Here is a 25,182-nt window from a genome sequence, read left to right on the forward strand (position 1 = left end):
ACCTAAATGTTGTGGGCAAAAGGTGTTAATAATGTCCTATTATAGTCTCCGTTTGATTTTACTTTATTTCAAGAATTTCTGTTAATCTCCAAAGTATTTGTGATGTAAAAGTGAAATTAATAAAGAATAAATTTAAATAAAATTTTAAAAAAGAGACGTAAAGGAATAGAAAGGAGCAGAAAGGGTGGATCCCTGGATTCATGGTCTTGTCACATTCTTGAAGACCAGCAGGCATTTCTCTTATTTTAAAACTATTAAATGTGCCTCTTATAGCACTATATTTTGTTGGATACGGATTAGAATATTTTTACTACTACTACTTATTACTTATATAGCGCTGAAAGGCATATACAGCGCTGAACATTTTGACATTTATAGACAGTCCCTGCTTGGAAGAGCTTACAATCTAACTTGGACAGACAGACATTCCCCTTAACTGTATCCATGACATCCTGTTTTTCCGTCTTGGCTGTTTAGATTGTAAGCTCTTTCGAGCAGGGACTGTATTCTTTTTCTTTGTGACTCTGAAGCGCTGGTACATCTGGCAGCACTATAGAAATAATTAATGGTGGTAATAGTATGACATATAGGGTTGGGAACACAGAACCCAAGGTGAGAGGAGTTAGGAGTTGAAAGCACTCTCAAAGAGGTGGGCTTTTAACTGGGCCTTGAACTACCACAAAGATATTGGTCACCCGCCTTCAAAAAGTATTAACCAAAATGAATGCATGACGATCAGTTTGGCCTTATAATTGGAAGACAGACATATGATAAAATACGAATGGCTTTACATATTATTTTTGAGGCAGGAAAATCTATTCAATCAACTTTGCTAGTGTCTATTGATGCAGAGAAAGCATTTGGTGGGGGGGTCTCTTAGCCCTATTTGCAGTACTTGAAAAAGTAAATCTTCATAGGTTGGGTCCATTCCCTGTCCAATACACCTTTTACCCGCTTTCATATTAATGGGAGTTAAACACCAACACTGGAATTGGTTAGAGATACCAGACAGGGCTGCACCCTATCTCTGTTATCATTTGCCTTAACCATTGAGCCCTTGGCATACCTGGTGAGAATTAATCCTAATATCTATAGTATAAGAACATAAGAACAGCCTTACTGGGTCAGACCAATGGTCCATCAAGCCCAGTAACCCGTTCTCATGGTGGCCAATCCATGTCACCAGTACCTGACCAAAACCCAACATTCCATGCCACCGATCCAGGGCAAGCAGTGGCTTCCCACATGTCTTTCTCAACAACAGACTATGGACTTTTCCTCCAGGAACTTGTCCAAACTTTTCTTAAAACCAGCTATGCTATCCGCTCCTACCACAACCTCTGGCAATGCATTCCAGAGCTTAACTATTCTCTAACTTTCAATATAAGATTATGTTATTTGCTGTTGATGTACTTTTAATGTTAATGGAACCTGAGGAATCTCTTCATTATTTGACCACTCTTTTTCAAGCATATATGAAGAGATTTCAGGATTTAAGGTTAATATATCTAAATCTAAAATTCTGAATTTATCTGTTCCCTCAAACATGGTTCAACAGCTTCAGATAAAATATCCATTCCATTGGGCGACTGATTATTTCCAAAAAGTGGCATAAAGGGGCAGATAGAAGTTTTTCTCACCAAACCCTTCCAATTTGCTAATTTTGAAAGCTGTTAAAACAGTGGGAACAGAACTCGGTGGCTGTCACTGGAATCCATGCTAGGGATCATTCTTTTCCAGGACAGATAGGGAAAATGCCCGAGTACCTGATTTGTAACACGTTCTGAGCTCCTTTAGGAGGATGGACTAAAAATTGAATGAATGAATGAATAAATAAATAAATAAAAACCTGCAACAGCTGTTTCTTTCTTATCCTAAGGTGCAAGACAGCCCCAATGACGTGGACTAGATCAGTTGTAAAGTTTTCCTGTTTTAGTTTATTTCTTTAAGCAATATTGTGATATACAGTGGTGCCTCGCATAACGAACGCCTCGCACAGCGAACGCTGCGCACAACGAACTTCATGTCTTGCTTCCTACAACGAACTTCGTTTCACACAACGAAGTCGCCCGAGCTGCATCCTTCCGCGCAGGCACTGCGCTTAACTGCCCTCTCTCCGCCTGGCTCCCTGTGCAGTGGCGGACCGTCGGCTCGCAGGGGCCCGGCGCCTACTGCTGATGCGTTGGGGGGGGGCGGAGCTACTCTCGCCGCTTCCCCGATGCTAGAAAAAAAAAAAAATGAACAGTTAAGTCCCAGTTTTTGCCGCTGAGACTCTGCCCTCTCTCACTGTAAAATTAGACTCTACTTAGTCTGTCTTTAAATTTAAAAAATGTATGTTTTAAAAAACAATTATGTTTTTAGATGTATCTAAATAAAAATAATAACAAATTTATCTTTTTTTATGTCATCTTAGCATATTTTATGCTACAGAACGAATTATTTTTTTTAACATGTATTGTTATGGGAAAACGCGTTTCACATAACTAACTTTTCGCATAACAAACTTGCTCCTGGAACCAATTAAGTTCGTTGTGTGAGGCACCACTGTACCTATATTTTGTTATCTATGTAACAAATGGAAATAAAGAATTTTTTAAAAAAATCTGCAACAGCATAAGGGTGGAAAAAGATAAAAGGGAACAATCAATGGTCATAGGTTTGGAAAAAAATAACAAGTGTATGTTATCTTGTGCACAGTACTTTCTGACTCATGTCTCAATGCAGAAGGCAAGAACTGCAAACTACAAAGCAGTAAAAAGTCCTTGGATTTAGGGTAATAACACAGCTGATCTGTGGTAACAGTGAGAAAAAAAAATCTGCAATACATTTGCATACTGAACATTTATCAGTTTGTATGAAAATAAGCAGGTCAATATTTAGAAGTAAGCATTTTAAAATGCTGTTAAAAAGCAAATAGAACTCATATTCAGTGCCTCTGTACAAACAGCTGGAGAGCAGTCACCAGGGTTTCCTATGCATACAGCTAAGAAACATAACCTAAGGACATCAGAAAAGCCATACTGGGTCAGACCAATGGTCCATCTAGCCCAGTATTCTGCTTCCAACAGTGGCCAATCCAGCATCTGGCAAACCCCCAAATACAGTAGACTCTCAGGTATCCAGCACCCATGGGGATTGGTGGATGCTGGGTAACTGTAGTTTCTGGTTGCTTGAAAGGTATAAAAATAGTTTTGTCACCCTACCAATCTCACTCTATCACTTCCCCACCCTCCACTTGTAGGTTCAGCATCTGCTCTTCCCTTCTTTCTGGGTTAATTTCCTCTCCCCCCTCCCCCCCACTTCTCCCACTTATGGGTCCAGCATCCATTCATCTCCCCTGCCCTTCATCCTGCAGGACCAAAATCCATGTCACTTCTTCCCCCCCCCACTTATGGGCCCAGCATCCATGGCAGCTGGTCCTGACAACACTCATCTATCCCTCCCTCCCTCTGTCCCCTGAAGCAGCAGGCAGCTGGTCCTGACCACCCCCCTTCCTCACTTACCTGAAGCAGCAGAGCCGATCTTGATAACTCCCACCCCCACGCCCCCAAAACAGCAGTGACAGACAGTCCTGACAACCCCACCCTCCCTTACCTGAAGCAGTAACGGCAGCCAGTGAGCAGAGGCAGCGCCGTAAACAGGCTGCTTCTGGCCAGCCCTGGCAGGGACCAACTGTCTTCTGCTTCGGGGGCTGGAGGGAGATTTGTGGCTGCCACTGATTCTTCAGGGGCTGGAGGGAGGGGGGGTTGTTGTCAAGAGTATGACTTTGGAGGTTGTCCGAGGAGTGCAGGAGACCCTTTTTTTTTTTTCCTGATTGATTGAGAGTGCTAGTTAGTTGAATACCAGTTAACTGGAATTCTACTGTAGTAGCAATATTCCATGCTACCAATCACAGGGCAAGCAGTGGCTTCCCCCATGTCTGTCTCAACAGAAGACTGTGGACTTTTCCTCCAGGAACTTGTCCAAACCATTTTTTTATACCCTAGACACGCTAACTGCTGTTACCACATCCTCTGGCAACGAGCTCCAGAGCTTAACTATTTGTTACGTGAAAAATATTTCCTCCTAGTCTTTGCATTTTTTGATAGGGCTATTGAACTACTGTTAAGCTGTGATATTGTAAAACAGGGTCCCGTTTTATGCAATGAGCTCCTGTGGTAGAAAACAAAACCTCAACTTAACAGTAGTCCATGTTAATAACTTCCCCCCATATGGTTTAAGTGAGGACATTTTTTTTCTCTCCTAACGCAAAAATGCTAAACTATACTGATAATTGCGGTTCATAGACAACGGCGCGAAAGACAAAGGCGCGCCCGGACAATTGAGCGCAACGCAGAGGTGCGCGCTGCTCAAAATTACTGTTTTTAGGGGCTCCGACGGGGGGGTTTTGTTGGGGAACCCCCCCCCACTTTACTTAATAGACATCGCGCCGGCGTTATGGAGGGGTTTGGGGGGTTGTAACCCTCCACATTTTACTGTAAACTTAACTTTTTCCCTAAAAACAGGGAAAAAGTGAAGTTTTCAGTAAAATGTGGGGGGTTACAACCCCCCAAACCCCCCCACAACGCGGCGCGATGTCTATTAAGTAAAGTGGGGGGTTTCACCCCCCCCCACCCACCCCTGTCGGAGCCCTAAAAACAGTAATTTTGAGTGGCGCGCACCTCCGCACAGCGCTCAATTGTCTGGGCGCGCCTTTGTCCCGGCGCGCTTTTGACCTGACACCGATAATTGCTGAATATCACCTTTCTCCATAGAGCTGGGTGAAAATGGTCTTGCTTTGTCCCAGTACTATTATAGTTAGTACCAGAGCAGATTGCCTAAAGTTGGGCAACGGGATGATGTATGCCAAGTGTGGATTTTATATCCAAAATTAACATTCTATAACAGCAATTGTACATTTATCATTAAGTCCACAGTTACACATCTAACTTTAGAAACAAGCTCTTACACTAGATCAATGGTTGGTGAAAATGTTCATGCCTAACAGCTGACAGTCACACTTACAGGCTTTGGATTTTGCACTCCCTTAGGGCAGTTATGGACCTATCTGTTAATTAACACCAAAGTATGGACAGTATTCTATAACTTGTGTGCTCTACTTTGTGCACTAACAGGAAAATTCTACAACCAGTGCCTAAACTTAGCTGTTGGTAGGCGCCCTGCCGACGCCTAAGATAATTGCAAAACACCATCAAACAGTAAAAAAACAGCAATGTCGAAGCACCTAATGATGTCTAAATATAAGGAAGCTGGAATCACGGCTAGGTAGCTGCTTTAGGCCACAAACGCCAAAGGAGACATAGCCAACACCAGAAGTGGCATTAGGTGGGCTAAAGCGGCTACCTAGCCACAATTCACGGCAAGATAGGCGGCAGAAATGTAGGCCTGGCAAACCCTGCAGGCTCAGCTGATCGGGGATAACTTCTCCTGCCACGATCAGCTTATGGCTGCTGCTGGCTGGCTTTAGGATCCCGCAGTGGCACAGCTAGGCAGCTCAAGAACAAGAAAAATCCAACGTAGTCTGCACTGAAACAAGCAGCAATCGAAAAACAACAAACAAACTGCAGATAGGATTCGCTTGAGTATATTCGTTCTATATAGGCGTTTGTCCGATATCTTTTATGCGGTTTGTCTTATACCTTCACCACCATGGACCCCTGAGGAAGGCGTGTTATCCGAAACACGGACCGCGTCGGGTCCCTTGGTTGGCTATAAGGTTGTATATTTTACACTATTAATAAACAACGCCTGCATCTTGTACATTATCTGCAGTTTGTTTGTTGTTTTTCGATAGTTATGCAGCTAGGCCAGGATTTTCCGGGCCCACATTTCAGCCACCTCTATCCTGGCTGCATCAGGCATGACTCTATAACCGGCACTGCCGAGTGACTGACACGCGATCGGCAGCTGCCGACACAGGCACCGGTTACAGAATCTGGGCTTAAGTGTAAAGTTGTGCGTGTACGTTTTAGGGGAATAGTGCCACTGAAAACTCACAGACAAGGCACTTATATCACATCTATCCGTGCAAAATCCTACAAAAGTAGGGAATTTTGTGCAAATTTTGCATTGTGCAGAATTCTCTAACAAATTAGAAAGGGGAGAAAGAGGAAGCACAACAAAAGGAGAAGAAAGAATAGAGGGAGAGTACAGAAAGGAATGGGTGCAGGCGGAAGAGGGAGGAAAAAATGTGGGTAAAGGACAAGACAAAAAGAGGAACAACAGGCTTGCAGTGCACAAAAGTCTCACTGCAGCTCCACAAGCCCCGGATTTAAGGTTGGAGTTCAGACCCTAGATCAGGGATCTCAAAGTCCCTCCTTGAGGGCCGCAATCCAGTCGGGTTTTCAGGATTTCCCCAATGAATATGAATGAGATCTATGTGCACGCACTGCTTTCAATGCATATTCATTGAGGAAATCCTGAAAACCCGACTGGATTGCGGCCCTCAAGGAGGGACTTTGAGATCCCTGCCCTAGATTAACTTCTACTATTACTACTCATGATTTCTATAGCACTGCTGGATATATGCAGCGCTGTACATTAAAACATTCAAGAGACAGTTTCTAGTCACCCAATGCCATTTCTGAGGAATTCAAGAATCTTCCAGAAAAAAAAAAAAAAAAAAGCATAGAAGCCTGGGTTACAAGTGGGCTAAATAAGACAGGTAGCTCAGGGGAAGAGCACAACCCAGGTGCAGGCTGAGATGCCAACTGCCAACCTAAGTCAAGACCCTCCTGTGGAACGAGTTGGATCTTGGCATCCTGCCAATGGAGAACCAGCCAAACTAACCAAAAGGTGATGGCTAAAGTGCAGTACATTGAAATCCATAGAGAAGGTAGAAAGGGACAGATTCTTCAGACTATTGGGAACCACAAGAACAAGGGGGCACTCAGAGAAATTGAAAGGAGACAGGTTTAGAACCAATGCTAGGAAATTCTTTTTCACTCAGAGGGTGGTGGACACCTGGAATGCGCTTCCGGAGGTTGTGATAGGACAGAATACACTACCGGGTTTCAAGGAAGGATTGGATAAGTTCCTGAAAGATAAGGGGATTGAGGGATACAGATAGAGGTAGAGATAGGTTATGAAAGGGTATAGATAGAAGGACAAGGGGGATTAAAGGGTTTAGACAAGGATCACTTTACAGGTCATGGACCTGATGGGCCGCCACGGGAGCGGACTGCTGGGCGCGATGGACCTCTGGTCTGACCCAGCGGAGGCAACTTCTTATGTTCTTAAAAGTTACCAGGGATGGCTCATGGTGGTCAAAACAAGAGTGGGGATGCTGGGACAGCCTGCAAAAAGTTCAAGTGAATGCCTAAGTGGGTGAAGTCCAGTCTGGGGGGGGGGGGGGATTCTGAGGGCGAGGTGGTACTTGATCTAATGCCCTCTGTTTAAAAGATACTTGTGCAGTTTTCACAAATCACCAGATGAGAAATTATATAAGCTGAAAGAGCACACCGGGCTCTGAAGCCAGGGGGTATTGATCGTAAAGTTACTGAAGCATGACAAAGAATTTGTCAATATACTGGTTTTTATTTAATATGCTTCCCAGTAGAATACTGCAGGTTGGGTAGACTGGCTGGCAAATTTGTGTGGGTTGAGAAGAAAAGAACTAGGTGGGACAGACTAATTAATCCTGATCATAATGTGCCATAATGTGGCAGCGTTAAAAGTATCAATGTGTTGAAAGCGTATCCAGTTTTTCTGCTGCCATCTTTTCATATCTAGTTTACAGGCATACAGTATACCACCATTCATTGTAATTTAAAGCAGTAATATCTTTCCAATGTGATAGAATCGTTTTATCGAATTATGTTATGTTTTTCTTCTTTCTAGGTTTGTATTGTTGTTCAAAAACTTCAATAAAACTTGTCGAACCTAAAATAAAAGTATCAACATGCACGCCAAGGGCAGAAAGGGTAGAGGGTAGCTATCCAAATGATTACACGAAACTGGAAGAATTACAACAGACTTAGGGCTCCTTTTATCAAGTGCGCAACTCTTCATCACGGCTAACCCCTGCGCGGGCCAAAAACTACTCCCTGCTCAAGAGGAGGCGGTAGCGGCTAGTGCGGCTGGCGGTTTAACGCGCACTATTACGCGCATTAAACCGCTAGCGCGGCTTGATAAAAGGAGCCCTTAATTACACATTTTGGTGGGCAAATGTTTGTACCACTTATAAGTAGGAGAGAACGAATGTGGAGTGTTTGGGGTTTAGTAATACATTTAATAGGGTGTGGGGCCCTTTGACTGCATTTGTATTAGATTTCCTTGCACATACAGGGTGGGAAATGTATTCTGATTACTAAAATTACTTAATTATAACATTGTAATTCCATAATATGTCTTCATTTACACTTCTCCCTCCGTATTCGCGGTTTCAGCATCCACGGTTTCGATTATTCACGGTTTATAGCTTGCTGGCTCCTCCCCCCAAATTATGTCAGCTTGCACAGAGAAATCGCTGATTCCAAGCGTTTACAGAGAAAATCGCTCATTCCCAGCACTTTCTTCACCGTGTTTTGCCTCTCCTTCAGGAACAGGCCAGGTCTTCCACCATGTTATTCATGGTTTCACCATGTTCACAATGGTTTTTAATAGAAAACAGCGAATAACGTATGAAAAAGTTATTTGTGGTTTTTCTGTATTTGCGGTTCTGTTAATCCCCTATCACAGCGAATATGGAGGGAGAAGTGTATTAGTTATGGGGGGGAAATGATTGTTTTATGTATTAATTGTGTATTTAAAGTGCCTTCTTTGTAGTATTTATGTATAAATTAATTATATGGCACAGTCAAAGTTTGAAAATTAATAAAGATTTAAACAGGAAGAAGAAAAAGAAAGGGTAGAGGGATAGAGAGAAGCATGTTCCTGGAATGTATTTGATAAGCAAAGTTTTTTCTAACTTTTATGGAGTGCTGGAAGGCTGTATGGAAAAAGCTAGGGACTGGGGTATACCATATACATAAGGCTTGTTTAAACTGCTACTAATACTATTTATTATTTCTAAAGCGCTTCCAGACGCCCGCAGTGCTGTACACTAAACACATAAGAGATGGTCCCTGCTCGAAAGAGGTTCCAATCTAAAGCAGTGGTTCCCAACCCTGTCCTGGAGGACTGCCAGCCAGTCAGATTTTCAGGATAGCCCTAATGAATATGCATGCAGGAGATTTGCATGCCTTTCACCTTCATTATATGCAAATCTCTCTCATGCATATTCATTAGGGTTATCCCAAAAACCCGAATGGCTGGTGATGCTCCAGGACAGGGTTGGGAAACACTGATCTAAAGTGCAGATCAGGTCTAGTATGGTGGTATTTCTTTAGTGGAAATGAGTCCACCACCACCATAAAAAGAAAAGGCTATTAATGATTTGACCAAGAACATAAGCAAGACTCATCTCTGTAGGGAACAAGAAAGCTGCTACTACTACTACTATTTTTTCCCCAGCTTTTTTCCTTTTTTTTATTGTATACAAAGCAATAGATGAGCAATTAGTTCTTGCATCCTCTGCTTGCTCTGCAACCTCGGGCACGTTCAAACTTCCTACCCTTGGAGGCTTAGTAGTGTGGCTGTTTGGGGTACCGGGTACTTTGCCGAAGTGTCTATAGACTTCACGGGCCTTGTGCGGGCCTGATAGCAGGATTGTACTAAAATTATTAATTATTTCTATAGCACTACCAGACGCACGCAGCGCTACACAGTCCCTGCTCAAAAAGAGCTTACAATCTCAACAGCCAAAACAGACAAACAGAATGTCATGGATACAGTTAAGGGGAACAGTTAATCAGCTGGCTGGGTTGGAGGGCAAAGGAGTAGGGTTAAGGATTGAAGGCTATATCAAAAAGGTGGGGTTTCAATCTGCTTTTAAACAAGATAAGGGAAGGGGCTCGGCGGACAAACTCAGGTAATTTATTCCAGGCATAGGGAGCAGCTAGATCAGGGGTAGGGAACTCCGGTCCTCGAGAGCCGTATTCCAGTCGGGTTTTCAGGATTTCCCCAATGAATATGCATTGAAAGCAACGCTAGATGAGCTAGATGAAAAGAACGAAGTCTGGAATTGGCAGTGGAGGAGAAGGGTAAAGCTAAGAGTGACTTATCTGAGGAACGGAGTTCTCAGGGAGGTGTATAAGGAGAGAGAAGAGATATCGAGGGGCAGCAGAATGAACACACTTGTAGATCAGCAATAGGAGCATGAGCTGTATGTGATGGCGGATAGAGAGCCAGTGAAGTGACTTAAGGAGAGGGGGTGACATGAACGCAGCAAGGTTGGTAGAAGATGAGTCATGCAGCAGAGTTTTGCACAGATTGCAAGAGTTTAGCTTATTGCTAAATGCTGGAGAAAAAAAACCTCAGATCCCTGCCAGGGGAAGTTAGAGGGTAACTTCCCCTGACGGGGTTCTGAGGCATTTTTATCCAGCTTAAACAAGAACAGAGTGTCTGTATAGTAAGAACTGTTCCTTTTGCTCTCAGCCTGAAAATCAGGGGAGGGAAGTTTCATGGCGACTCCAGGAAGTACTTCTTCACCGAAAGAGTAGTGGATCATTGGAACAGACTCCCACTCCAGGTGATAAAGGCCAGCAGCGTGACGGATTTTAAGAGAAAATGGGATACTCACGTGGGATCTTTAAGGGAGTAAATTCAGGGGAGGGGATACTTGGAATGGGCAGACTTGGTGGGCTATAGCCCTTTTCTGCTGCTTTTTTCTATGTTTCTATAGCAGTGGATGACTGATTAAGGCAGTGTCTTTTAAAAAATTCCATTCATAAGTATACACTAGAATAGATGACGTGTGTCATGTATGCAAAAGTCTGACAATGTTATGAGCATCTGTGTGTATAAGGATGCAACCGCCCAGACAAGCATCATTCTTTGATGTGAGTGGTCCTTAAAAACTAACGGCAAGTAATTTTAGATTTATTTTTTTATGCAGTAGTTATCCCAGGGGTCTCAAAGTCCCTCCTTGAGGGCCGCAATCCAGTCGGGTTTTCAGGATTTCCTCAATGAATATACATGAGATCTATGTGCATGCACTGCTTTCAATGCATATTCATTGGGGAAATCCTGAAAACCCGACTGGATTGCGGCCCTCAAGGCCCTGAGTTATCCTAACTTGAGCAATAAAGCAATCAAGACTTTGTTGCTGTTTGGATCGTCTTATCTTTGCGAACTTAGATTTTCAGCTCTGACAGAAATTAAATTGAAAAAAAGAACAACTGCAGATGGTGGATGATGAAATGCGTGTTTGCTGTTTGACTATCGAGCTGTGTTTTGAGTTAATTTACACTCAAAAACAAGCACATCCACCGCAATCATTAGCAATTCTATTCTACCTTCTTTAGTTTCACTGTTGTTACAATTACCCATACGTAGTTAAATAAATAACTCTAAATAAATAAACTCTAAATAAATAACTCTCAAATTTAATTTTTTGTTGGTTTTGCAATTCTATAATTTCACTTATAATGTGCCGCGAAAAACATTTGCTGTTTAGTGTGCCGGCATTAACAAACCCCCCTCCCCTTTTACTAATAACCGCGATAGCGGTTATTAGCACAGGGAGCCGCGCTGAATGCTCTGCATGGCTCCCGATGCTCATAGAAACTCTATGAGCGTTGGGAGCAGCACCGAGCATTCAGCGTGGCTATCGCGGTTTAATAAAAGGGGTGGGGAGTTTGAGAGGCACTGGATTAAGGCAATTAGGATTTTTTTTTAGGTATATATCTTCCCACAGTATAGAACTAGCCAATCTTTTTTTTAGTGGTAGGAGATAAGAGTTGGCATAGAGAGCTGGGGGAGAAAAAGAATATGAAATTTCACAGGGTTTTCTTTTCAATCAAGCAGACTGAGGAGGAGATGCATTAGGTCAACTGTTTTTCATTACTTCTATGAAAATTGGAGGCAGGGCATCACACACTAATAACCGCTATTGCAGTTTGGTAAAAGGGGAGGAGGGGTAAGTCTGACAGAAGTACAGACAAATGGGGATCTCTATTGTTAAGACACCACTCTAGAATTTACAGATTTGTATGGGTGTAAATTGCATCCACATGTCCTTGCCCAAAACAAGTGGTTAGGAACTAGAGAATGACATGGTGACAAAATTCATCACCGTTCCCATCCCCGCGGATAACCACCTTCATGTCATTCTTTAAGGAGAGAGGGAAGAATGAGAGTATGAATGGCCACAACCACTGACCCGCAAGCTTTGCTTTGAAGAATGCTGGTGTAGAAGGACTGAGGTTGAAACAGACACTACAGAATGACAGTCTCTGGTATCCAGAGCAGATATTGTGATGTCATAATGCCTCATTCCACTAGTGCCTAAGAGCCAATCACATCAGTGATGTCACAATGGCTTCATTATCCTTGGCTCACATAAGAATCAGAGTATGAATGGCCACAACCACTGACCCTCAAGCTTTGCTTTGAAGAATGCTGGTGTAGAAGGACCGAGGTTGAAATAGACACTAGAAAATGACATGGGATTATTTCCCGCGGTTATCCGCGGGGACGGGGACGGTGATTAATTTTGTCACCGTGTCATTCTCTATTAGGAACCAGACAGTAGGTGTTCATTTATTCCAAATGGCTGGCAGATACAGTACATAATAATTCAGCAGCTCTACATGACAGCAAAAATAAACTCTGGGTTGTCTATGATGGGAGTGTGCTCAGATCAGGCAGTTCTGTGGACAGGTACACCAGGGGATTAAAGAACTATATTGGATTTACCAATACATCACTTAAGTAGTTATCAGTTCACTGTGGTTTACAAAAAGAGAACTAATTTAATTTTCTATACCGTTCTCCCATGAGAGCTCAGAATGGTATACATGAATTTATTCAGATACTCAAGCATTTTCCCTGTCTGTCCTGGGGCAATGGGGGATTAAGTGACTTGCCCAGGGTCACAAGGTGCAGCGTGGGTTTGAACCCACAACCCCAGGGTGCTGAGGCTGGAGCTTTAACCACTGCGCCACAGGGCCTGAGGAGTCTGAGCAAATCAGGGCCTTCCACATATCCACTTATGGCAGATTCAGAGTAGCGCAATGTATGTATATCTTTTAAACGGTCCCTCTTTGGTGTGCACATTTCATGGGGTGCAATTGTCCGTGTGCGCATCTGTCAGGTGCAATTGTCCTGCGCAGATTTGTTGGGGTGCCCTGCCTTCATCGTGGTGGATATCCTGAACGGCTAGGGGTGTCCCAAGGACTGGGATGAGAACCCCCGAGTTAAAGAATTCTAGTACTGGCACTGATGTGCCAGTGTTTAGGCAATGCCTAGAAGGCATAAATTCATGTGTCTAAATGTGTCACTTTAGCACAAACGTTACAGTTACATGCATAAATGTGGGCCCTGCCTCTATATGCCCCGTTGCATATGCACTAATTGAGTTGCATGCCCATGTTATAGAATACCACTAAGCCCTTAAATACGTTAACATAACACCATTCCACATGCAAGGGCTAGGATTCTATCACTTTAGGTGGCCTGAGGCTGAACAAGGAGAATATTGAATAAAATATGCGGATACATCACAACTGCACCCAGTTTTCACTCCTAGAGATACCTCTGCACAGCTTTGCACATATATCCATTGAAGTAACCCTATGAAGAAAAACCTTTTCTAAAATTACCTCCTGTGTGGCAGATCGCCAAGTCACAGGCTTGCTTTTCTCAGAAACGGATATAGCCAGCTAGCACCCAACAATGGACTAAAATAGTATAAGCAGACTAGCTCTTCTTAGCTAATAAGATGTTTTTAATAATGAGGTTAATAACTTCTGGCAGGCAAGGCGTGCTTGGCTTGCTGGGGTGTCACTCCATCCTCAAGCTAAGAGTATTTCAGGATATTGCTCCAGCTCCCTAGCCGGGAAGCGTAAGCAAGTGAATGTGCAGCCACTTTTAGGAAACAGACCATCTCCCATCCTGTACCCTTCCCCCACCTCACAGCCAGTTTAAATTCTTGCTGAGGTTTTTTTTTTTTCTTCAAGTTGCTTGAACTGCTGTCCTCTTCTTCAGAGTTTTTCACAGCTGTAACCTCATTCTGTAGAAATCACTTCTTCCTTTTTCGCGATCCCTCCACTTTTCTATAGTTAGTGCAGTAGCAGCCATTTTTCTTTTTCTTTGACTGTTTATTAAATTGTGCCAAGGATTTTGGTCACTGCTAGAATTGCAAGTGGTTATTCTGGGCATCCAATACCCTCTCTTACTGTAGCACTATATCCTCAGGTTTCCTCTGAGCTGCCATCCCTCCACTTCATATTACGGCCTCTTCCCTTGAATGTCTTATTTTATGGATGAAGTAGTGAGGTTGCTATATTAGTCCTTTTCATCTTTGTAATGGAATATGTCACCTTTTTTTATTGTAGCCTGGTAAACATTCAGCGATATTCCTGTCATCTCTCTTTTTCCATTTCTTTATCTAGCCAGTATAATTTGACTTGTCTGTCTGTGTTGACTTTGTGCTGCAAATCCTGAGCATTTCGGTAACCCATCTTTTCCTTTTAAGTTCCTGTGAAGCTACAGACCCCAGAAAAAAACTTGGTGCTTGATGTGAGGTCTAAATATCTCCTTTTTGCTGCTGGTAAAGTCTTTCCTTGGTCACAGGGCCCTGGTTTCTCTGAAGCAAAATCTATACTAGTCCCTAGTAGTGCTGCCCGATTCAGGGAAAAAATTTTCGATTCGATTCAGCCTATTGAATCAATTTTTCAATTTGATTTTCCTGCTCAATTGGGTGGGATTTTTTTCAAACATCCTGGTGTGTTTATTTTGTACCCTTTTCACCCACCCTACCCCCTTTGCCTTCTTCTTCCCACACTGGCGCTGTGGTGTAAACAAAATAAACTAAACAAAAAAGACTGGTGTCTGGTCATTTTATTATTCAAATCATGTTGGTCCCATGCTCTGGTTTCTGTTTGTCTTCTGTTAAGTCGTTCACCAGGGTCTCCTGCCCATTTGGCATTTTCTTCTTTCTCTGTGCTCACCATCCATCTTCCATCTCTGTACCTTTCCTTCCACTGCCATATCCAACATCTCTTTCCCACTGTCTACCATCTATCTCTCTCTCTCCCTGCCTTGTGCCCTGAGTCAAACCTTTCTATTCCCCTCCATGCAGCATCTCTCCCTTCCATTATCACATGAAATATTTCTCTTTCTCTCTCCTCATGCACCACCACTCCCTGCCCTCCTCCCTATGTCCAACATTTCTCCCTCTCTCTTCTCCATGCATATCTCCCTCCCCTCCACCATATGCAGGATTTCTCCCTCACCCCTTTCTACCTCTTTGCTGCATTCCCTTCCTCTCCTCCACCCCATGTCCAACAATTCTTCCTCTCTTCCCCCTTGTGCAACAGCTTTATGTCCCTCCCTCCTACCCCCCTGTGCGGCAGCTTTCCATCCTTCCATCCCCCTGTGCAGAACTTCCCGACTGCCCCCCCTTCCCACCATCCGACATACTGTTGGGTGTCCTAATGCAGCAGCGGCAGTGGATGGCTAGCAGACGCAGGCCCTGAACAGGCTTTTTCATGGCCTGCCCCGCCATGAATTCCCTCTGCCGCATCATCAGTGACATCATCAGAGGGAAGGTCTCGGCGGGGCAAGCCATGAACAAGCCTACACCTGCTATCCACCCACCGCCGCTGTTGCTGCTTTAGGAGGCCGTGGAGGTATGTCAGATGTACCGGGGCTGGGGGGTAGGGGGGGGAGGAAGGGGCTGTTCACTGAATTTGTAAGTCCAATTTGGGGGGGAACGAATCGAATTGATTCGAATTGGTGAATCAGGCAGCACTAGTCCCTAGCAGACCTGCAGGGAAGTACATACTGATTCTTTTGTGCATCCCTTTGTTTGTATTGTAGCTCCTGATCCTCCAGCATTTGTCATTAGGAGGAGAATGATGGTTTATTTGCTGCTTGAGGCCTTGATTTCAGCTGCCTAGCCCTGTTATTTATTTTATTTATTTAATAATTTATATTCCGCATATCCTATAATTCTATGTGGATTACAAATTATTCAGGTACTCAAGCATTTTTCCCTATCTGTCCCGGTGGGCTCCCACTCTATCTAATGTACCTGGGGAAATGGGGATTAAGAGACTTGCCCAGGGTCACAAGGCGCAGTGCAGGATTCAAGCCCACAACCTCAGGATGCCAAGGCTGTAGCTCTAACCACTGTACCACACACTCCCATATGTCGTGCAATGGTTATGTCCTTTACCATTTAAATGGCAGGTCTAGTCAAGTTTAATAAAAAATTGATATACTGTCTATCAGTCTTCTAAGCGGTTTGTACATAATAAAAACAGTAAAATAGGGTAACATACATTAAAACACACAGGACCTACTGGAATGATAGGATTAAGGTAAAGAAGCACATTATAAAATAGGAAAGAGAGACAGTCCTTAGCAGAAGACAAAAAAGAAGTCACTACTGTCTTCATCTTGACAGCTGGCTTGGCAGAGGCAAGGTCAGACCTCAAATTTTGGGTGAGCCACTAGGCAAACTCTGGTGGGCACATGTAGTCCCTCCCCCCCCCGCCAACTCAAAACATTAAGGGCTCCTTTTACTAAGGTGCGCTAGCGTTTTTAGCGCACGCAGGATTTTAGCGCACGCTAAACCCGCACTACGCTTCTAGAACTAATGCCAGCTCAATGCTGGCGTTAAGGTCTAGCGCGCGGGGCACTTCAGCGCGTGCTATTCCGCACGTTAAAGCCCTAACGCACCTTTGTAAAAGGAGCCCTAAATACCTGAGCTGATACAATGTACAGCGATGCGCGCGCCTGGTAGCACTATAGAAATAATAGAATTGCAGAAGTCCTCTGGTGGCAAGAACAGCTCCCGTTCCTGCTTGTTCCAGGCAGAGAGAAATTAGTACATCTTAGAAAGAGATGATTATAACAGCCCTTGTCCATTTTGGTTCTGAATTACTTCCGATATAGTCACCAAAATTTTATATGCATTTCAGGCGCAATCTGAAAACTCGTTGGTATTATAAGTTTATGATGTTGTACTTTTTTTTTTCTATATGTGCTAAAAATGTTAAGTTTATTTGAATTGTTAAACCACATTGAACCGTTTGGTGTATAGCAGTATACAAACAACATTTTTAATGTTATGGTTTTTGTCTGCCCTATAATGCAGAAGAAATTTAATCATAAGATCTTAAATCACTAAGATTTAGTGCCTAATTGAAGCCAAGCCCCAAAAAGTAGCATCTCAGTTCCATCCTAACCAAGAGTCACGCATAACAAAATCATAAATATACAGAATAAAGAGTCTAAAACCTCATTCCCTCCAAGACAACCTGACCAACAAGCATCTCTTCACTTCCTCTCCTGCTCCTAACAAACTTGAAAGTCTGTGAGACAGGAAAGCCATAAATGTTTCCAACCCTGCAACCCTACGCAACCCTACACATTTCCGTTTTTAGTCAATTTGACAAAGTTCAAACCTGAAGCACCAATGCAATCCTGCCTTCTCAGCCCTGCAAAGATATTAAGAAATTCTGCATGAAACACAATATTCCTCCACTCCCGCTTACAGTCAGGAAAATGTAGAGAGGCCCCAGGCTACATAAATACTCTAAACTTTTAGCAGCCATGTCAGGCAGGCAGGTAAGGGCTGGAAAGTCAGCAGGAACTTGCTTTTGTTGTGCAACACAGAAGTTCCCCAAGGTGGAGGAGGCAGGCTTGGACACTCCCTCACAGGAATCGAAGCCGATAGAAACCCAGTTCCCAATTACCTGTACTGCTCTGGATCAGTTTAAAGCATTTTGCAAATAATGATGGCAAAGTTAGCCACTTAGTCTTCATGAAATTAAATGTCCCATCCCTCAAATTTTAATGATTACAGAGTGGCCAACACAAATCATATTTCTCTAAGCTACAAAATTATTTCCACATAATCTTAAAACAACAGAATCTCTCCGGCTCCACAAAACTTCAGAAATCCAGCAAATGTAAGCTCTATCGAGCAGGAACATGTTTATACACAGCTCTACATATGTCTAGTAGCATTATACAAATAAGTAGTAGTAGAAGAAATAGGAATCAAGGCAGATTACAGGCACATACCGCTCCTAGCATCACCCTTTCAGATACACACACAAATATGCTTATTTTCATATGCTCACCCTCACACATACAGATATGAATATGTGATTTGACACATACACATGCATATATACAGTATATTCATCTAGATACATACATAGATATGAATATATGATTAAACACCTACACAAACACATATGTGCATGCATCCATCTAGAAAATAGAAAAACACACATATGCAGCGCATGTTCACAGAAACATACATACATTAGGACACACACACCTGCATATTCAGATGCACACACCACATGTATGTTCACATGTGCACAAAAACATGCTATGACATTAGGACACACATCTGCACATTCATATCCATACATACACCCACATGGGTCTGCACACATGCAGACACATTCATGACTGCCACCCGTACACACGTGTGCTTACACACACACGTACACACGCTTACAAGTACTCGTGGACACATACCCCCCCCCCCCCCCAGCATATTCATAGCCATCCATCCGCACAGATTTGGAAACCCAGCCGCACAGCTCCAGCCTCTCTGTCGCGCGCACCTCCTCCCCGGCCCGGGACCTCTCCGGAGTTGCCTGGAACTTGCTTGCTAAGAAGTTGGCGAGGAGGAAACGAAACGGGTCGCACCGGGCCACTCTAACAGGTCCCCCCACACACTCACCCAAGTCATCCATGCTGTTTGGGCCAGGCCGGGCCAGTCCTCTTCTCCCGGAGCCGCACCCCAGACCCTTAACTTTTCTGCTGCTCTGCCGTGAACGGGCCGCGCGCTCCCAAACAACAAAGAACGTGCGCGCACACATAACAGATCTCAAGGACTTCTACTACGTGCGCGTACTTGTCAGCTCTTTTTTTTTCCCTCGAGAAAAGAGGCGACTCCTGGTGGTAGAAAACTGGAAATACAGCACAAATCGCGTTAATCTGAGAATTTCTTGCGAAACCCACCAAAAAGAGCTCTGTAACAGGGACCCTTCCACTTAAATAAATAAATGTCCGTTGCATTTCTAGGCAAGAAGCAGCTCCAGCATATGCACTATAGAAAGTAAGTTATAGTGAAACACAGCAATTAAGGAACTGCTCATTTCAAACTTCTTCCCCATTCTCTACTGTTTTCTCTCTGAAATCTCCCACTAACTGACCCTCATACAATTTGGTGCAGTGGTTAAAACCACAGTACTGAGGTTATAGGTTCAAACCCACGCTGCTCCTTGTGACCCTGAGCAAGTCCCTTAATCCCCCCTTTGCCCCAAGTGCATTAGATGCATTGTGAGCCCGTAGGGACAGACAGAAAAAAATGCTTGTTCCTCTCCTCTCCCGTTCCTCCCTGCCCTTCTCATGCACCCTGTAGAATGCCAGCTTTGTCTCCAACAAACTTACCTCCATCCATGACCCACTGTCTATTGGTGTACCTCAAGGCTCCGTCATAAGAACATAAGCCGTGCCTCTGCTGGGTCAGACCAGAGGTCCATCATGCCCAGCAGTCCGCTCACGCAGGTGCCCATCAGGTCCAGGACCTGTATAGTAACCCTCTATCTATATTCTATCCCTTCAGAAAATTGTCCAATCCCTTCTTGAACTCCAATTTCGTACCCTGTCCTATCACGCCCTCTGGAAGCGCATTCCAGGTGTCCACCACCTGTTGGGTGAAGAAGAACTTCCTAGCATTGGTTCTAAATCTGTCCACTTTTAATTTTTCCGAATGCCCTTCGTTCTTGTAGTTGTCAAAAGTTTGAAGAATCTGTCCCTCTCCACTTTCTCTATGCCCTTCATGATCTTGTAAGTCTATCATATCCCCTCTAAGTCTCCGCTTCTCCAGTGAAAAAAGCCCCAGTCTCTCTAATCTTTCAGCGTATGAAAGGTTTTCCTTACCTTTTATCAAACGTGTCGCTCTTTTCTGAACCCTCTCGAGTATCGCTATATCCTTCTTAAGGTACAGTGACCAATATTGGATGCAGTACTCCAGATGCAGGCACACCATCGCCCAATACAACGGCAGGATAACTTCTTATGTTCTGCTTGTAATACCCTTCTTGATTATTTCCAGCATTCTATTCGCTTTCTTAGCAGCTGCTGCACACTGTGCCGACGGCTTCATTGTCATGTCCACTATTACCCCCAAGTCCCTTTCATGGGTACTCTGACTCAATAACAGCCCTCCCATCGTGTAGCTGTACCTCGGGTTTCTGTTTCCTACGTGTAAGACTTTACATTTCTCTACATTGAACTTCATCTGCCATCTCGTCGCCCACTCCCCTAGTTTGTTCAGGTCCCTTTGTAAATCTTCGCAGTCCTTTTTAATCCTAGCCCCATTAAATAGCTTGGTGTCATCTGCAAATTTTATTACTTCGCTCTTCGTCCCTGTTTATAGATCATTTATAAATACATTGAATAGCAGCAGTCCAAGCACCGACCCCTGCGGAACACCACTCGTGACCCTCCTTCAGTCCGAGTAGTGGCCCTTCACTCCTACCCTCTGCTTCCTGCCCGCCAACCAATTCCTGATCCATATGTGTACGTCTCCTTTCACCCCATGGTCATGGGCAGTGCTGCCATGTTCACAACTGTGCTTGAATGATAAACTGTAGTGTACAGAGATGGCATGTTTGTCACGTTGAGCATACAGTCTATAAAAGGCATGGTCCTGTTAAGGGGACTAGGTGAGGGGGTTTTCATCTCCCATAGCACTTGCCCCACCCTACTGAGGAATGGTTTGGGCCTATAGCGTCTCCCTCCCTGCCCCTCCGCAAGTGGCAAGCTCCTGACACACCTGGCAAATCCTCCTTTGCTCAATAATATTTTTTATGTTTATACTTAGAAAATATTCAATAAATATTATCTCACTTTCAATATAAATAATTTGCTTTAAATAAATATTTTTTTTTTTCTTTATTTCTCCTAAGTTCGATTCGGGAGGGTTTCCCTTTTGACTTTATCAAAGGACCTCCCTACAATAAAGAAGAATAGAATCAGTCTTCAGTCCCTCATCCTCCTACATTAAACCCAAACACAAACATTAGTATAACTATGCAGGAATTAAACATCAAATTTCTTACCACAGTCATCAATTGCATTCACTCACTAATGTCTTTAAAGTAAGATGGTGGCTTCTGTGGCACTGGGTGGTATTAGTGCCATATGGGTGCAATTGATAGCCCCCATGACATGTGGCACTCCTAAGGTGACCATACATCCCATTTTGAATGGGACTGTCCCGTTTTTAGATCCCCTGTACCATTGTCTCAATGCACATCTTCGGGACGCTGAAATGTCCCATTTTCAGAAAGAGCTGTGCATGGAGACAACAGGACAGGGGATCTGAAGCAATGTTCTTCAACCGCCGGTCCACAAAAATGGCCTGCTGGTCTGTGGGGATCAGGGGGGCCCGATTAACTTGCCTGCAGCAGTGCCAGTAGCACAGTGATTCAATTAGGCAGCCTTGGGGCTTTTGCTGAGTCGTGGCCCACCTCTGATGATGCAACTTCCTCTTTCCTCAGAGGCGGGCGCGACCTATTAAAAAACCCAAGACCTAATTGAATCACTGCACTGACGGTACTGAGAGCTGCTGGGAGGGAAAAGGAGGAGAGGAGGATGGAGGGGAGAACAGGAGGGACAGACAGTCGGACAAATCCCCGCTTCCCGGAATTGGCTTTGTTCTTGCAAACCCACCTGTTCCCCTTTTCTGGCAGTGGTGGGCAACGTATCTTGCACATTGCACGCTGGAGAAAACAAACAAAAAAAGGGGGGGGGAACCAACAAGGTCTGCAGTGAAGGATACGAAAGCAAAATAAAGGAAACTGCAGACACACGTACAATGATGCAGGCTAAATTTATTATATCAAATAATTAAACGCAATTAAAAACAACACCTTAAAACAAACCAGGGGACCCGACACGGTCTGTGTTTCGGTACACATGCCTTCATCAGGGGTCCTGGGTTGAAAAAGAATCAAATGAAACCGCAAGTAAACTATAGCCTGTATAACAATGAATGCCGAAAGGCAGCCCACATCCAGACTGCCTTTCGGCGTTCGTTGTTATACAGGCTATAGTTTACTTGCTGCTTCATTTGATCCCTTTTCAACCTGGGACCCCTGATGAAGGCGTGTTTACTGAAACACGGACCGTGTAGGGTCCCCTGGTTTGTTTTAAGGTGTTGTTTTTAACCACGTTTAATTATTTGATATAATAAATTTAGCCTGCATCATTGTACGGGTGTCTGCAGTTGATATTGCACACTGGAGCATGAAGTCGGCCTGCACTTTTCCCTGGGAGGGCTGCAATTGCCCACAAATGACAACAAATAGGGTCAGCCTCCAGTAAGAAATTTGAACATTATGTATGGGAGTACAACCTGCAGACACACACTAAATCTCACCCTTTGCTCCCCCCCTCCCCCCCTCTGTTAGAGCTTCTTTCAGATCGCTGGTCTTTAGCTGAGCTCACATCCAATAAGATCAGTGAGAAAGTGGTGAGCAAGATGTAAGGCAGTGATTGACCTGGACCACAAGTCACATAACTTGGCTCCTTTTAGAACACTACAATAACCAAGACCCCTGATTGTAGTCATCTAGACATAACTTCCATGGAAGGACCACAAGTACACACACCTAGACCTGTACTCCACTAATTTGGGAACCAAGCATTCTGACCCAGAAATTGTAACTGAAGACTGTTGCAGTTGTCATTTGATCAACTGGCTAAACAGCCTTCATCTGCCAGTGTCAATGTATCATATCCCCAGTGGGAATGTGTACTGGGGAGTTAACTCTGCCCTCTAAAGCAGTGTTCTTCAACCACCGGTCCATGGACCGGTGCTGGTCCACAAAATAATTATTTTATTTCCACCAGTACATAGGTGTAAAAAGGTTGAAGAACACTGATCTAAAGGTAACGCTTCTCCCTGCTTCGCTGACACAGCAACAGATCAGATGCATGCAGCAGCATCTGCACAAACCTTCCCCCCTCCCCCGACGTCAATTCTGACAGGGGGGAAAGGCTTGTGCAGTCACTGCACGCACCTGACCTATTGCTGCGGTGGCGGCTTGGGAAGTGAACATCGTACAAGCTCTTTTTTGCATTTCTGTCCTCTGCCAGCTGCAATTGTCTAGGACAGTCCACAATGCTGGTTCCTGGAGCACTTCTGCTTGCTTCTGAGCATTTGTACTGCCAGTGCCAAAGAGGGCCAGGGCCAGTCCCTGTCCATAGCAGATCTTTAAGCCACTATTTCCCGCTGCAGCTTGTTGGCTCCACCTCTGTAGGAATGCCACAAAGGAAACACACACATGCAGTCTTAGAATCGGGATGGAGGCGCTCCCTAATAGATGGTCTCTCACCCTTTTATTGAGAATCTTACCTCCCTTAATTACATGGCTAATGCTTTACAAGGTTATTATTTCATAATGCATTTACAGCGAGGATTAGACCAAGGTAATTCATTGTTTACATATTTCATGTGATTCTCAAAGTTACTATGACATATGAATACATAATAACAGTTACAATAAAGTAATTCCCAATGTGTACATTTCTGATATGTTTCAAATCTTACTATAGCATGTGACTGTCCAAAGGGTATAATGCATGCTCCTTAAGCTCTCTTGATTAGTCTTAACTCAGGGCCTGCTCAGGCAAAGTCTGATTGTTGCTCATATAAGGGATGCTTAAACAAGATAAGAGATAAGATAAGGGTAAACCTGTATCAGGTTAATAAGTGGCAAGAGTCTTGTGACAAAAGGTAGGGGGGAATGCCTCAGCATTCTGTCTCAAGGTGCAAACCTTTTTCCTTGTTTTTACAAGAGGGAAAGAGAAATAATTCATACTTCTATACAGGGCCTCAAAGCTTTACTTAGGGCCTAGATCCGCACACAGGGCCTAGCTCCGTACAAAGGGCCTAGATCAGTGTGCTGGTCTGGCCTGGATCAGAATTGCCTGTGTGCGGACCTTGCCTGTGTTCTGATGCCCTGGATCAGAACTTATCAGATCTCCATCCCTACACACCTCCTCTCTGTCCATCCTACAATCTGTAGGGGAATTTTCTGTGATGCTGTGGTAATGTCACACAACCAGGAGTGCCAGAGAAAAAGGGCAAAGAGCAAGTCAGGCATTCTTTGTGGCAGCTGCCATGTTATGTGTGTTATGCTTGGGGAAGGGAGAGAAAGAAAGGATGCACAGTCAGAAGGAAGTGCAACCAGAGACTCATGAAATCACCAGACAACAAAGGTAGGAAAATTATTTTATTTTAAATTTAGTTATCAAAATGTGTGTCTATATTTTCCACTGTTTTTTTCTGTTTTTCTGTAGTTGTTACTGAGGTACATTGCATATTTTAAAGTCATCTGCCTTGACATCTTAGTAGAAACCTAAAATATAAATGATAATTAACATTTTCTCTGCATACAGTGTGCTTTGTATTTTTTTTTTTAATTTTGTGGTTACCATTATGTATTAATAAGATTATATTGTGTGTATATGAAAAATAGATGGAAGAAATTGCAATACAATTAGTATTATTATTATGGGGATAGGGTGGGATTGGGGGTTAGGACTGAAAATTAGTAGATGTCCCGTTTTGAGGGAAAAAAACTAATGGTCACGTTAGGCACACCAGCAACAGTCTCAAAAGAGATTCCTAGGGCTTCCAATTCTACCCTGGTGTTAGAAAAATAAATATGGCTTCTCACTCTGCTGCATCATGACATTGTGAAAACGAGAAAAAGAACATTCCTCTGACTGCAATAACTAAGATCTGAAGGCTGCTGAACCCCAGAAAGTACTAAACCTATGATAAAGCTGAAGATTATGTATAATACGGTTTTTATAGCTTCAATTTCTACCTGAGCTCTTCATAAAGATCTCTGAAAACAATAGAGCTGAAATAATATAAACTAACTACCTAGGCTTCTTTCTAGGCTTACAATAGCTTGTGTTAAACCACAACTACACACAGCATGTAACCCACTACTAGTATAGTGTATCTTAGGTAAAAGGAGCCCTAGGTCTTGATAGGTCCCTGTTAGTATTGGGGTGAGGGTTTCAATGTTCTGCCAATGGGTGGCAGTAGCAAGTCAGGAAAACTACATGGGAGGTGGCAGG

The 25,182-nt window shown here is 43.6% G+C and overlaps 1 protein-coding gene across 2 annotated transcripts in view; it reads right to left on the bottom strand.

Annotated features, from left to right (window-relative positions):
* PXN (paxillin) overlaps nt 1-18,895 on the bottom strand; it is a 127,536-nt gene extending 108,641 nt beyond the window's left edge. For both annotated transcript variants that reach the window (XM_033954862.1, XM_033954861.1), the window contains exon 1: nt 18,755-18,895. In XM_033954862.1, the coding sequence (XP_033810753.1) occupies nt 18,755-18,893 (139 nt within the window). In that variant the 5' untranslated portion in view covers nt 18,894-18,895. The remainder of the gene's footprint in view (nt 1-18,754) is intronic.
* Between the last annotated feature and the right edge of the window lie 6,287 nt (nt 18,896-25,182).

Source organism: Geotrypetes seraphini, chromosome 8 (genome assembly GCF_902459505.1).
Source record: "Geotrypetes seraphini chromosome 8, aGeoSer1.1, whole genome shotgun sequence".
NCBI classification, from domain to species: domain Eukaryota; kingdom Metazoa; phylum Chordata; class Amphibia; order Gymnophiona; family Dermophiidae; genus Geotrypetes; species Geotrypetes seraphini.